Source organism: Charadrius vociferus, unplaced genomic scaffold (assembly GCF_000708025.1).
Source record: "Charadrius vociferus isolate BGI_N301 unplaced genomic scaffold, ASM70802v2 scaffold60, whole genome shotgun sequence".
NCBI lineage: Eukaryota > Metazoa > Chordata > Aves > Charadriiformes > Charadriidae > Charadrius > Charadrius vociferus.
This window is the reverse complement of record NW_009646524.1, coordinates 122,197-137,887: the sequence shown is the minus strand read 5'-3', so window position 1 is coordinate 137,887 and position 15,691 is coordinate 122,197. Positions and strand designations below refer to the sequence as shown.

General features: G+C 37.9%; 1 protein-coding gene across 1 annotated transcript in view; it reads right to left on the bottom strand.

Annotated features, from left to right (window-relative positions):
• Positions 1-2,728: 2,728 nt before the first annotated feature.
• The window catches only part of BDP1 (B double prime 1, subunit of RNA polymerase III transcription initiation factor IIIB), a 48,827-nt gene continuing 35,864 nt past the window's right edge, over positions 2,729-15,691 (bottom strand). Inside the window, 11 exon segments of the mRNA XM_009885314.1 lie at positions 2,729-2,857; positions 3,195-3,397; positions 5,668-5,952; positions 6,825-6,867; positions 7,766-7,982; positions 9,374-9,563; positions 11,124-11,178; positions 12,334-12,514; positions 13,041-13,182; positions 13,849-14,006; positions 14,995-15,220. Coding sequence (XP_009883616.1) covers positions 2,729-2,857; positions 3,195-3,397; positions 5,668-5,952; positions 6,825-6,867; positions 7,766-7,982; positions 9,374-9,563; positions 11,124-11,178; positions 12,334-12,514; positions 13,041-13,182; positions 13,849-14,006; positions 14,995-15,220 — 1,829 coding nt within the window.

The following is a 15,691-nucleotide window of genomic DNA, read 5'->3' as shown; positions in this document are numbered from 1 at the left end:
CGCCCGGCTGAGCCCCTCAGGGGAGGGGTAGGGGTCGGGGTGGCGGCAGCGGCCCCCGCTGGCCCCGTCCCGCCTGTTACTGTGAGGGTTAAACTCGTAAAATGCAAAAGATTTTCCCGTTAGGGTACAGCGCAACTGCGTGCTGGGTTCACCCCCCGCCGCCCCAGGGGCGAGGTAATTCTAAATAACGCCCTTTGGAAGAACTTTTCGGGTAGGATTACACACTTCGTGCAGCCCAGGAAAGACCCTGCCCTTCTGAAATGTTTTGTCATTCACTGCAGAGATGCGACAGTGGCAGATTTTTTAAAATCCTAACCGCTGCCGTTCATTTAGCCCACACTTTCATTAGCTTACTATACCTACGAGCGTTTAGAAACAGCAACTGATCTTCTAAGAAATGGAGACACGGGTAATATAAAATAATTTATTCACATAATTTACATACAGAATATGACTACTTTCTTTGAAACAGAAAGCTTATATGCGATGATACAGGGAGTCAGGCAACTCTGAAGCAAAGCAGTTTTATGCCACATCTTTTTAAAAATGCGAAAGTAATAGCCATTGAGATCTCACCAATCTTTTCTTACATCCTGCACCATTATAAAACTTTCATACCCAAAACAGAACACAAAGTTGTCTCATCTCTCTTCAAATTAATTTTGTTCTTAAAAAAAAAAAAAATCCTCTAACAAAGTGCATGTGATTTACTGCAGGGGAAAAGAATGTGTAGCCTCAATTAACAAGGTAGATAAGGCACCTGAAATCTTAGTAATTAAATAGTTGGGTAGTTTGTTGTGGTTTTTTTCTTGTAATATGAATGCAAGCTAAAATGTATGCACCTAAATGCATAATAGTTATCACCTCAGAAAGTACTTAGGGCAATTATTTTATAGCCACTCCCTGCAAATCTATTTTTAGGCTCTATCAGTGCAAGTGATTTAAACATGCCACATGTATCAGGAACTAAACACTTGCATACATAAAATAATATCTACAAGATAAAAAATACATGGATCTTTATGTATAGATTATTTCATAAGGTTTATGGTAAGACAATATTTAGATAAACATTTCAAGTTAAATGGATTAGGCAACGCATAAGATACTGTCTAAACAGAAACTGTTGTTGGTGATGAGGTTTGAGGTTTCTTTTTGGGGGCGGGGGGGGAGAGTTAAGAGCATGCTTTCAAGTAAGTTACTTTACACTGGGACTGTTGGTCCCTTTTCCATCACCTCAAGAAGATGCTGCTGCTAGCAACATTTGATTGACAGAGGCCTGCTAACATAGCAATCTGCAGTAACGGTAGCTTTTCTGTGTATTTCTCCTTAATGACAAAAGTTTAAAGGCTCTTCAGAAGCCTTGCCAATAACTTCTAAAAAGGCAAACATTCTCAAACTTCATCAAGTATTTCAACATTAACTAGATACTTCTATGAGAATATTTGCCAGTAAATGATTATCCAGTCCAAAGCCAAAGATAGGTTTCTTGAGAGTGTAACAATACCATTTAAACATCAGTTTCCCTTTCATAATAAATAATTTGTTTTGCAAAAGTACCTGCTGCTATTAAGGACAAGCAGAAAAATTTAGACTACCTAAATCTACACACTCATTTTTGTGTAATAAGGAATTTCAGAAGCAATATTGAATCTTTCAGTGACTTTGAGACTGCATGAACCTTGTTACCTCATCAAGACAATCTTCTTCATGAGGCAAGTAAAAAACTTAGAGTAAAATCTAAAGCTACACCAGCATTTTACAGTGAGTTACAGTACAAGCAGAAATGCAACATGAGGAAAACCATTCAAATTCAACTGCTTCAAAGTAGCAAATCCTCAAAACAACCACATTGGTCATGGTTTAAGTCCAATCTCTTTGTGCTACTTTGCACCAGGGAAACCAAGGAAGTCAGCAGAGATACACCTACACATAAAACCAAGAAAAAGAAATGGTATCTATCCCCTTGTTTTCAAATTTAGAAGGAAATTAGCATTTATGCTAGTAAACATTAACCTCTTCTTCCCACTCCAATAGGACAGTTGCAAAGATTAACGCTGTGTAACATCTTTTACTAAATTGTGGTTTTCTGCTTGTTCTCAATACATTTTTAAGGAACTAAACTCATTTGTCTTTTCCGGCTAGGATCTTTTAATTTATGTAATTAAAAACTCTTACAAAAATATGTAATTTGGAGATGTTAATACAAATACCTGCGGTGCTGAACATATCTATGTATTTACTACACTATTTCCAGTATTTGCATCCTGATCTACAGAGATTACACTATATATAAAAGGTTCATTCCTCCTTCTAACACACTGACATAACGTACTTCACAAAAAGAAGTAAAGAACTTTTATAACCAGTACCACAAGCCCTAGCATTAAAATTCAAAACGATACTTGTCACAAGATTAAGCACTTTTTCATTGCACTCTTCTGGAAGATAGTCACGCAGACATTATCAGCATCTAAACAAGTGAAACTACAGGTCAGCAGCTGCCAGTCTGGTCCAATGACATCGATGTAGTGGTTTAGATGTCAACATTTTCATAGTATCCAGGTTGCTTCAGAAGGCATCCATTTCATCTTTGTGGAATTCATTAACAGCTTGGCTGACAGTAAGTGTGGCATGACAGACATAGAACAAAACGGAACTTTTTAAAAATACTCTTTTCTTGTTGCATTATACTCTCAGATCCCCAGGTTTTTATACAGCAAATCTTCTACTCTGAATCATCCACTTCCATAAAAATGTCACTGAAAAAATACTCAGAGATTCTGGTTGGCTCTTCTTCCTTCTCTTGATCTTTAGCACAAAGGGGTGGCTTCTCAGATGGCTCGTTACTTGGAACCTAGTAGAAAAAGAAAAAGTCTGCTTGTAACAGTCTTAAACTGTTTCTGTGTGTGTGTACATATACATGCATTTGAGCTTCCAATTTAGGTAAGAAGTTTATACAAAAAAAATCAGAGTTTACTGAAAATGGGAAACAAATATATACATGTGCAGAGAAAAAACAACTTAGCTCCACTGTAAGTTTCCTAGACATGCACAAGTCAGGATTTATTCACTGGAGCAGGCATCTCTCTCAAAACTTGAACACTACATACCAACCTATCCGCTCCTGAAACAAATAATTCACTGTTCTTCACATCTCAAAAATGCAAAGGCATTCAAAAGTAAACACATACCGTAACTGCAGCATCTGCAGCTACATTCTTGTACTCCACAGATGATGATGTGCTTGTAGAGGGAAGGGAACAAGATTCTACATCATCCTTAGTGGATGAAGTGGGCTTTTTTAGACTTCGCTTTGGAGTCACAACACGAGGTTTTTGGATCTTCCCTCTATTCCCTTTGGTATCTTCTGCAGATTCAGAACTACTTTTTTTGCAAATTAAAGATAAAAAACCCAATGGTTTTCGTCCACCCCTGTTCAAAACAAATACAGTTAGGATGTCATAGGATTACTCCATAAAAAGAAGATGCAAATTGTATTACAGGAGTCCAATTCATTACACAGGAAACAAACACACACCTCCGAGATCTATAAAAATTCTACAGGGGAGAAGGGAAGAGGGAGGGGGGGAAGTCATTCCGAGAAAGGCTTTTGTATTGCTGAATACTCTGGCACAAGATTTCAGAGAATTACATAGACTCTTGACAACCTCCAACCCTGAGAACAGGAACCTACTATTTGCTACTAAACCAGAGCCTGTAACAAGCTATCAGATCTTCAGAAAGAGATTCCAAGAGGAATGGAGGCACAGTCCTAAAGAATGAACTGAAAAGAGCATCGCTCATGTGATCAATGGAAAAAGAAACCGAATTCCTAAGGATGAGGCTACAGCAGGTTATCTTAAACACCAGGAATAAGACCACCTGCTGCAGGGTTTCAGCCTGTTAATAGCATCATACCTGGTACCAGTGAACTTAAAGAAGTCACAGTGACGAGGGAGGTACAGAGAGTATCAACTTTTACTGTCGTTAAGAGTTCACAACTTAAAAAGTAAACTTTAAGGCAAGGATTCTGATGTTAATGCATCATTACCCAATTGCTGTGGATGTCCCAGGTACAAATAACCAGTTTTGGTACTCACACAAGTGTAACAAAAGAGTAGATGACAGGATCATAGAATCATAGAATGGTTTAGGTTGGAATGGACCTTGAAGATCACAGAGTTCCAACCTCCCTGCCATAGGCAGGGACACCTCCCACTAGACCAGGTTGCCCAAGGCCACCTCCAGCCTCCCTCCAGAGGGATGGGGCCTCAACAACCTCTCTGGGCAACCTGTTCCAGTGCCTCACCACCCTCAAAGTGAAAAACTTCTTCCTAATGTTTAACCTAAACCTGCCCTCTTCCAGTTTAAAGCCATTCCCCCTCGTCCTGTCACTACATGCCCTTGTAAAAAGTCCTTCCCCAGCTCTCCTGTAGGTTCCGCTTAGGCACTGGAAGGCCACAATAAGATCTCCCCGGAGCCTTCTCTTCTCCAGGCTGAATGGCCCTCCTCTGGATGTGCTCCAACAGGTCCATGTCTTTCCTATGTTGGGGGCTCCAGGGCTGGATGCAGTACTCCAGGTGGGGTCTCACGAGAGTGGAGTAGAGGGGCAGAATCCCCTCCTTTGACCTGCTGGCCACACTTCTTCTGATGCAGCCCAGCATACAGTTGGCCTTCTGGGCTGCGATCGCACATTGCCAGGTAATGTTGAGCTTCTTATCAATCAGCACACCCAGGTGCTTCTCAGGGCTGCTCTCCAGCCATTCCCCGCCAAGCCTGTATTTGTGCTTGGGATTGCCCCATCCCAGATGTAGGACCTTTCACTTGGCCTGGTTGAACTGCATGAGGTTGGCTTGGGCCCACCTCTCCAGCCTGTCCAGGTCCCTCTGGCTGGCATCCCCCGCCTCCAGCGTGCCTACCTAGCTAAACAGCTTGGTATCATCAGCAAACTTGCTGAGGGTGCACTTGACCCCACTCTATGTCACTGACAAAGATGTTGAACAGTACAGGTCCCAGTACAGACCCATCACAGAAGATCAGTGGAGCACCACAATCAAAATCAGTGAGTGCAAGAGCAAACAAGACCAGGAACTCAAAACACTTAAACATTACAGAAAGGTATATTAAAAACACGCAGAGTCAGATAGATAGGTTAGAGGAATATTCTCTGAGCTGTCAAGACTGAAACTCCTTTGGGGAAATGACACATCTTAAGTTAGTCCTAAAAATCCAGTGTGCTGAGTACTACAGCAGTAACAAATCTTATTGGCAGAAGAACAAAAAACAAGTGGATGGGTGTATATATCACAACATTAGACTGAGCTATGGAAGACAACAATTACCCTAAATCTGTACTATAGCCAAGAAATACCTGCCTCACAAGAGGCATCTGTCAATATCTAAATAGGCATACTATATATCAGTAGTGTCCCTTGGTCAGTCTGCTCATGTAATGAACAAAATAATTCAAACCTCAAAGCAGAGAGTTAGATCCTTTCTAATTTGTGGAAGAGGATAGATACTGTAACTCTTAGCCATTGTGGTGACAAACAGTGGTACTGCCCTTCTTGTAATACTCAGTGGAAAAATGATATAAAAACCTCAATATGCAAACGAGGTGGTTTTTTACAGGAAAGGCGGACACAACATTATTGCATAAATACCTGAGTAATGGAGTTTTTGAAGATGATGGCAGGCTACCAGTATGTTCCAACTGTCCAGATTCATGCACATTCCCCTGCTTTCCTTGTCCATTTGTTTCTGCTTTTCTGTCAGAGGTCGTCACCTCCTCTTCCTGTTTGGATGCTGAATTCTCAAGTGGTGCTATCCCCAACTTCTCCAAAGTCTCAAGCTGACTTCTCTCAGCGAGCGGTGACATAGACTCAGGTACCAACACAGAGGTAAGTTCTTTTTCCTTTGCTGAAGCCTCTGCTTTTTGAAAAGGATTCCCTGTAAAAGGAGTTGAGAGTCATTCAGGGACTTGTTACTAACTTCAGCGGTAACACAAGAGCCCAAAAGACATGTGTGACGTTAAGATGGCTTGCACCATTACAAGGAAAGGGATGAATTTTTGTTCATTTTTTTGTCATTTTATTTTTTTAAGTCGTCACTAAGAATTAAAAGTTCACGGTCTACTTTTAAAGTCTGTAAGATCTTACAGGTGTTATGGGGAAAAGCTGGTAGAAGTGTGGTTTTACAGCACAAGCTGCCACCCCCATCTTTTGCAGCACACCATAGAACTCAGTCAAGTCATCTAGCTATTTAAGCTTCCACAATTTCCTTTTAAAGCCTTTTTCAGGGTCAAAAAGTAGTTCTCCAAACACTTCACAGGCCCAGATCACTGAAGATTGCATTGTTCAGCAATTCTGCTTTCCCTCTGACTTTTCAGAGGCAGATTAGGCTTTCAGTTACACTGTGCATATATTTGTTAAAAGACAAATACAAAACAAAAAAAAACTTATTTTGGCATAGTGTGGTTAAAATACCTTTGGTTATTACTGCTCTCCAACAGTGGAAATATTTGCTTATGAGAAGACCTCATGTTTAGTCCAAAAAACCTCCCAAATGTCACAAATAGACTAACTGCAGCAGTGTTTTTAGAACCATTATCAAATTAACAGCCAGTTATGTAACGCAACACATCTACTTTATAGCAGAAAACACAGAATGGTAGTATTAGAGTATTACTAGGAAAATTTGTTTCTACTTTTATGTTACATAGCCTCAGACAGGACTATTTAGCATGACAACCAGTATTAAACTGTGATGTACTATGCATTTACATTCATTACACTTTGTTTTAAGAGTTTAAGTTTACCTACCAGCAGCAACCATTGGAGTATTTGTGGATTTAATTGAATAACCCTGTATTTAAAAAAGAAAAAAAAGAAGAAGAAAAAGACGTTATTTCTCTATTTCTCTCAATATAGAAGAGATAATAAAAGTTGATAAAGTTGTATCGTGTATGTACAATTCTAAGAACAGGAGCGATACACCTTCAGTACAGTATCATTCATCACTTAAATCATTTCCTTAGCAGACTTTTCAAGGTGTTCTTATGACAAATGACTCAAGACAAGGATGTCAAGATGAGAGGTCAAAGAAGAGGATTGTTACTCAGACCTTCCTAGAAAAGCTCTCTGAATCATGTGGGGAATTATCACCCATTCCCTCACCCAGACACACTACACAATCTTAGCCTACTCACAAAAATGAATGGTAGCCACTGCCACAAGCTTGTTCACATTCTAAAAGCACAGAGGGAAACTTGAAATGTGCTGGCCAGTTTTTATTTGCAGCTTCATTTTTTAAACTAATACCGGCTATGTTAAAAAATGGTATGAACGTATCTAACAACTTCTTCATGAAACAGACACCTTGAGGAATCATAACACCGTTCAGTGAACCTAGAGTCTGCCAGTCATCCAACATACAGCCAGAGTTTCCCCTCCTGCAATGTCATTGTTGGAAATGCTGTGGTGAATGAACCAAATAAGACTTATTACCAGTCTGCCTACTAGGAAGCCTAATAAAAAACTGAGAGCCTACAGGTTCTCCAACTAAATCAACAGCCCAAAAAACTGTTATAGAGTTCAAAATAAAATGCAATCTATGGTTGCTGATTTTCCTTTTAAGTTGTACAGGCAGCAGTACCTTTTTAAGCAAGTGACACGGTTAAACAAAAAACATAACTCGAATGCTCTATTACGTGTTATGCATCTACACTACGCATGAAGACTCACTTACCAAATTATCATCTCACCTTGTAAGTGGTTTCCAAGTTACCTTCTACTACAACAGTAGACAGAGTTTGCTTGGCAGGAGGAAAGTCATTCTCTTCAAGCTCAGCAGCTGACCTTTTTTGAGTTGTCTGCAAATTTGGAACGGGCTCTAATGATGCACTCTCTAGTTGTTTGGTTTCCATACTGCTGTTTAAAGGTGCAGCAAATTCATCAGCTGCAGTTGTCAGGGATCCAATACTGTTCATATATAAAGTTATTACTGTGACTGTACAAGAAGCCAAAATTTACCTTGTATAACATTTCTGTATGGAAATTACACATGGATCTATGGTGATACTCTTTCTTGCTTAATCTCAATATTAGCTTCAAATGTACTGTTTACTACCAAGAAACATTTTGCTGTGCTATCTTAGAGAATTGAGTTTTTCTAGTCATAATTGAATCTAGTTACTTTAGAAACTATTCTATTTGAACTCCACTTGATATTTTCATAAATGTAAAAGTATGACAAAAGTATGACAACTGACTAACTGCCCTAGAAAATCCTTAAATACAGTATTATTTATATGCACAGTTGAATCTTCATCCCCACACCCTTCCGCCCCCTGCCGTATGATCTTAAAAGATAGCAAGACACCTAGGGAACCAGCAGAGACTAGGGAAATAGGGTAAAGTAGCAAGGGACAGTCAAAGAGAAGACATACTCTAACTCTGCCTGTCAGAGGCTACCACCAGTAGTTCCACAGGAGTTAGAATTCTTAAATTGTGTAGCCAAAGCTAACTGTAAGACCTATCCTTTCAGTAACTGAGGGAATGACATTAACATCTGATGTCACAGGGCAAGGTCCTCCACAGTGATGTGAAATTGCATCACACCTTTAGTTATGATCTGAGGACTTACATTAATATAGTAGTAGGTTTTGGGTTTTTTTGGTTTTTTTTTTGTGTGGGTTTTTTTTTTTTTTTTTTTTTTTACAGCTTTACAACTGTAATGTTGAAATAACAGTTTTGTTACATTGCATTAAGGAGTACTCCTTGTAAAAGAAACTCAAACCCTTTGTATCACAGTACTGCAAACCAGCTATTATTCTGTTGAGTAATTAATTTGTGTGCTTTTTCAGCTCTTCTGCCTTTTGAACATGGCACAAACTCAAGAGAATGATATCTGAATTTATGTTTATGTCCACAATTTATCATGTTCTCCAAAGACCATCTACACTAAAGACTTGGAAGCACAATCAATAACAGTTTCATAAAGTAGCTGTTTAAAGTACTGTAAAAGACAAACATGCTTAGATTTTTCATTTCAATTAATTTTCATTCCAAGTATCCATGGCAGAATAGACTCAGACTGGACAAATGACTTCTAAAGACTTGCTCTAAAGGATAAATCAGAATTAAGGTTGACACCAAAATCCCAGCTAACTAAAGCACTAACTTTAAACCACTAACGAGATCTTTCGCAAATCTGATTAGAGTCCTTTTCACTTTCTTAATTCCCTGACCAGTCTGCCAAAATAATTTCCTCTTGCATTTCTTCTTTGAGAACTTATAATCTATAATGTACGTTTAGGGAATAATCAAGGTTCACAAAAAGTGTTTCACTTTGCTCAAAAATAAAGCATTACCTCTCCACTTCAGTCGCGTTTGTTTCACTTGCATTTATTGGGCTGATAAGTATTGGGGCTGGTAGTAATGGTTCTGAAGTTTGTTCCAGCAAAGCAGATGCATCAAAATCTTTTGAATCAGCTGGGATTTCCACCAATGTTAAAATGAATGTCTGTTCTTCCTCTGGACATCTATGATCATTGTTCATTACTATAAGGTTTCCAGGAAATAAAGAAATAATAAAAATCTGTTAGTCAAGTTTGAAATTACGCTGTTCTCTTCATGCCCTCCCTAGCTTGAGTAATTAAATTTTAGGCACTCATTTCTCCATGGAAAAAGGCATTGGGGGTATTCTTGAGACAATATGCTGCTGCTTAGATGAGATACGCATCGTCATCCCCTGGAGCCTATTCATTGCAGTGGAGCCCTGATTACCGTTCAGAATGAAGAATATTAAAAATGCCAGTAGGGCTGGAGCTTGCTAAATGGGTGTTCTAGCATTAAAGAACAATTTGCAGTTTAATAATCTTGTGTAATGGTGGTCAAATGGTCCGCTGTCTTTAATTGCAACTGTCAGGTATTAAGACACACTTCTTTAAACAGCAGAAGTCTACTGTTTTGATGGTAAATCCAAGGATTTTACCCCTCACTGTGGGCTTGCAGAAGAGGACCTGAGAAGTATCGTCTTGAATTTAACAAATGAAAAATATAAATAATTTAGTCAACAGATGGACATTCACAGATAACAGCCAACTGCCATCCATTAGAATGAATTTAGGGAGAGAACATTTGTAAAGTTTTCAAAAGAAGGAAAACAACAGTGCTGCTCCATTACTTAAGACAGCTCTCATTCTTGATAATGTAAAGCTGCTGTTATTCCAGCCTCAGCTCACTTCGGTTCTTTATCTAATTAAAGATGATTTAAGATGCTCCGTCCCAAGATTCTTGCAATAACAGAGCATAACAACAGATGTCTAAGAAGAAGCATTAGTTTTATCTTTTGCACATGCTCAGGAGTTTCAACTTTGGACTGCAGTTTCCATTTAAAGCAAGTATTCTGGGCTTCTGACACAGTGATTTTCCCATACCTGAGACTAGCATTGGTTCCAAACCAGCTCCATTTCCATTTGTTTTACGGAAAAGCAGCCATCACCTTCATACTTTTCACCACATCTAATCAGTTAGGCGTTAATCTGCTGACTCACTACAGCTAAAGAGGGAAATCTGGTTGTTTTCTTCCTTTTTCTTCCCCTCTTCTCCTTTCTCCCCTGCTCCATACTTGCACAGTCCAGTCCTCCTACTCACACGACTCTGACACTGGCATTCACTTGACAACTTCATGAGCCACTACAGCTCGCTAAGCCAGTGGAAAACTACACAGGTTCTCTCCCTTTGTCACATTCAATTTTTGACGAGTAAGTGAGTCAGAGACTCATAAAAGGCTCTAACAACTGCTAAACCTAGCACGAGGTAAGCAGCAGGAGCTCGCAGCAGGGCAGAGAGAGCAAGAAGTTTCCCTTCCACTGATATTTAAACTTAACGAAGTGCCATTCAAAAAGTTCCCAAGTCTAGTTTATGTTCATGAAATGTAATGATAAGAGGCTAGGGAGGGGAATGGCACTGTGTTGTGGGTCATTATTTTATTAATGAAATAGACTGATTAATCATGTCAATGAAAACATTTTAAATTTTTATTTTTATTCATCTTTGTGTAACTGCAAGATACACAAGTGTGGGCTTTTGCTAACTTAGAATATTAGGACATTATACCTGAAGTCTCTTCTGTGCTTACACATTGTTGAGAATCCTGAGCACAAGCTTCCTTCTAGAAATAACACATTTGAAATAAAAAAAGTTAATAAATCTGAGAAACAACTCTAGAAAACAGGAAAGAAACATAGCAAAGAGCCAAAAAAAATCTAATGACATCATCATAATTGCATTTTGTCAGCTTTTACTTCTAGCTATTCTAGGTTGAAGGATTTTAGCCTGACAAGGACAAGAAACACTTGGGCAATGTAAATTTTATATGCAAATCATTGTCTGTATTGACGGTTTGTCAAAATAAATTTGTACTTCCTACAGCACAACTCTGTCAGAGATGACTCACATAATAAATTGCTCAGTGGCCCTAAGAACACAAATTCCCCCAACCATTACAAAACCAGTGAATGCCAAAGAAAAACACCGAGCTCTACAACTCATCTATCCCTTCCCTTTTATGGCATGTACCTTTGCTAAAAACAGGAATACTCCACTGCAAGTTGCCTCTTCTCACACTCTCTGCCAGTTCTGTAAGAGCCAAATCCTTTCTTGTACCTTGTTCTAACAAGAGATCAGCCTTGACACATCAACAGGTTGCACTGAGGAAACAAGCTACTACCCATCAGCTGTTGCACCATACCTGCAAGTACATTGATCTCAGGCAACGCTAGAAAACCTGAGGGAACTGAGAACAAACTTTTCTCTCATGAAGAAGATACTTCGTACTTATAATAGAACAGGGATACTGTAAGGAAATGGATGTGAAAGACATACTATTTGTCCATGAAAATATACATGTAAAAATGATTGCTTTAAACAAAGGAAATGATGGCGACAATTTAAATGTTGCTTTCAGTTGCTCAGCAGTGACATTTTAACTTAATTTTAATTTAAATAAATATAACAGTAAAAGGTCAGACTGAAGGAATACGTGAGTTCTAGGTAACTTCTTCCATCAAAGCTCTTTTAAAAATTGCTCAAAATTTTGCTGATATATTTATCACTTATTGCTCAAATGCTATAAACTGAGGCTTGCAAAGATTAAGTTTGTCTGAAAGACAAATTTTGGTTATACCCTTACAAAAAGAAAGTTCCATTCACCAGCTGAAGTACCAGGTCTTTAAAACGGGTGAATACATTTACACTGAAAACCACTTCCTTTACAGAATTTCAGAAACTGGGCACTTCTAGACTGTAATTTAAGTAAGTTGTTTACCTGACTAAAGTTGATTGTGCATATATTGTGCTCCAGAAGACATGGATTTTGCTCAGGTAGTCCATCTGCAGAACTTTGATTTGGATAATCCTCTAATTCAAAGTGAAATTTTTCAGGTTTTTGTGATGCAATTATAGGTCTTAAATCCTCTGAATTTCCACAAGCATCTCTCATCTCTGTTCTGTAACATATATATCCAGTTAATTTGAAACCCATTGAAGATACCCTGTGCATGGGGTAAATTCTGTATAAAAACTACATCATTCTACTAAACAAAATGCATAATCTTTGATCAAGTCTACATGAAGTATTTCAGGAAAAAGCCTTCCTAACACCACTAATTGAGACTTTACTACTAAAAGCAAGACCAAGCAGGAAGCCTTACAAGCTCATTAACATTTCCAAATTGATCAACTCCTTAACATTTCCTTTCAGATGCAGTTTCATGGGAGACAATTAACCAGCAAGGTGATTACTAAGTTCTGAAACAGCAAATGTAAGTTAATATTTTACCTCCAAAAAGCTGTATGACAACATGCAAAAGAGAAAAATCTTAAAAACAAGAGTCTGAACTGTACACTTATGTGCATAAAAAGCACCTGTAAGAACACTGTTTCTATCACAGATGCATACTACGCATGCACTTCAGCTGCATATTTTAAGAAACTTTAGAAATAATGTCAATATTAACTGATGATTCATCCTACCTCTCAGTTTTGTCTACTTGCTCGTTAAGTTCCATACTTCTACTTCCAAAATCGTGAAGAGCTGAAGAATCACCTGCAGCTAGTCTGAACTGTTCTAGTTCCACCTTTTGCATTTCTGCAGTATCTCTCAGGGTTGCAGACTCTAAGGTATGTAAGAATAAAAATTAAAATAATTTTGTGTGTGCGTGCATGTGTGTATATATATGCATATTATTTTTACATGGAAGCTTTTGTACATTAAGATGTATATATATGCAGACTTGTATATATAAACACACTACGAAAATTATTAACAATTTTGCTGTATACATACACAAATCTTACATGAATGAGACATATACACATATCTCCCTTGCCTTTGGTATGTTGTGCATTTTGCCAGTGACATGAAGATAATTAAAGAGTTTGAAGACCATGTTTTTTGTAATTGCTTTAAGAATACCAAACCAATTCTTTGTATCTCCCCTTCTGGTATTAATAGAAGGAAAAGACAGTAACAATAGAAAAAAGTACGCTGTATTGTACTGTATTTCTGTAATCAGCAGTCCAGTAATTTAAGGGCTTTCCAGGTAATTTAAGACCTGCACAGAAAAACTGCTATTCAGATTTCATTTAATTTTATACTGAAAGGTATACTTATGGATAAAAGTATACCAAAAATGGATGCCCTATATTATAGTGGTGATACATCATCTGTGAACATGAACACAAAGCGAAGACTACTTTCAGCTTCATTTCATTTCATAAAGAGATGTGAATTCATCAGAAGAAACCCTTTTCAGAACCCTAGGATAAGAGACAGGCTTACCACTTTGAACTTGCTCTAGTTGTTCCACAAATACATTTGTATTAAGTGACTTTTGAATTATGTTTTCACTGGACCTCAGTACTCCAAAGTCTGGCTCAGGCTTCAAGAGTCTGCTTCTTGTCAGTGTCATAGTATTTACTGTAGGCAAACAGCTATCACTGCAGGTAAAAAGGTAAAATGCTGTCAATATAGTTCACGATTTTTGACTGTTACATTGTGAGATTACTTTAGTATTTCCAATGAAGATCACTGTACAGAAAAGACATAAGACTTGAAATACAGGTTGTAGCTGGTACAGGAGACAGAAGACTATTTGACAGAACAAAAAATAAAGATCATCTGGGAATCGGTACAGGTAGATACACTGCAAACTAGGATGTTCCCTACCTACAGAAAAAAAAAAAAAGAATAATTGAAATATTTAAAAAACATGAGATGATCAGAAATCTAACACTGATCACATGGTAGTAAGTTCTGGTTAAGAACACAGTAAAAGAACCACTGGACTTAAAGTAAAATATCTTTGATTATAATTTTTCAGGCGAGTATAATATGATAGTTTATTCAAGCAGTCAACAAGTTAAATAGTCTTTCAAATAATACAACATGACCACCAGCAGATTTTTTTCTGAAAAGGTGTTCCATCAAGCTGTTTCAATATTCAGAAAGGCTTGAACAAAATTAAAATCCACAAAGCATTAAAAAAACATAATGATAGAAGATCAATTGGTTCTTTGACATCTCTGCTCTAAATCTTTGATCTACATCCCACAGCAGCACTCACACTTAAGCAATTTGCTTTGGCCTGATTAGCTGTAAAGTACTTTGTGAAAATCAACTTGGTAATTAACAGTGATCCATACCAACTGAGTTGGAATATTCTCTTCTCCTGCACCAGGGTAAACTTAACTTCAGGAGTGAAGAACAAGTTCCACATCCCCAAAATTATATACCAACATCTCATAAAAGTTGTAAGAAAAAGATAAGAGGTTTTTTTCCAGGATACATACAAAATTACATAAACTGAGAAACTTTTGCTAAAGTAAGATTGCTTGCGATTCAATAAAAATGCCAGAAAGAACCCACCAAAAGTAAGCAGTGACAGAGGAATCTCTCTCCCTAGGGAAAATGAAGTCTTAACCTAACCTGATATCTGTGGCATTTCTCTCAAAGTGTTCTTCGACGCCTATTCTTGTGCCAGTGCTTTGATCCTCTACATTAATGTTGCTTCCATCCTCAGAAGAGACCAATTCCTGGGTAAAAGTGTCTGAAGAGTACTGACTAGGAATTCGATTTTGTTTGGAGTAGGCGTGGGTTACAAGGCTACTGCCCATGTCCAACTCATCTTGAGCCGGTAACATGTGCGTCCGTTCTGGTTAAAACAATAAACAGAAAAGCATAATTTAAAAGACTCGGGTTTGGCACATACATAAAGCTATTTTACAGATGTTCAACTTCAAACCTCATTTAACAAAATCTTCATTCTCCAAAAATGCAAATTCAAATCCCAGGTAAATGCAGTCCTAAGATCACACTTTTGATAATAAGAATGCAGAAACTAACATTCAACCAATGAAAGCAGATAATAAATTCTAAATAAAAGTCTATCAAAAACTAAACTAAAAGCAGGTAATTTCAGGTTGTAGCTACTTAAGCAGAAAGAGCTATGCTTAAGGTTAAAGGCCTGAAAAGACACTGATGGTTACAGTCATTTAAGCCTGATTCCTTTCTTTTGTCCAATTTATGTGACCAAATTAATCCAGACAAGTCCTTCTTAAAACACGTGTCAGAAACAGCTTTCTACCACAGTGATGCAGTTGGCAGTATCCAGTAAGGTGCTTTT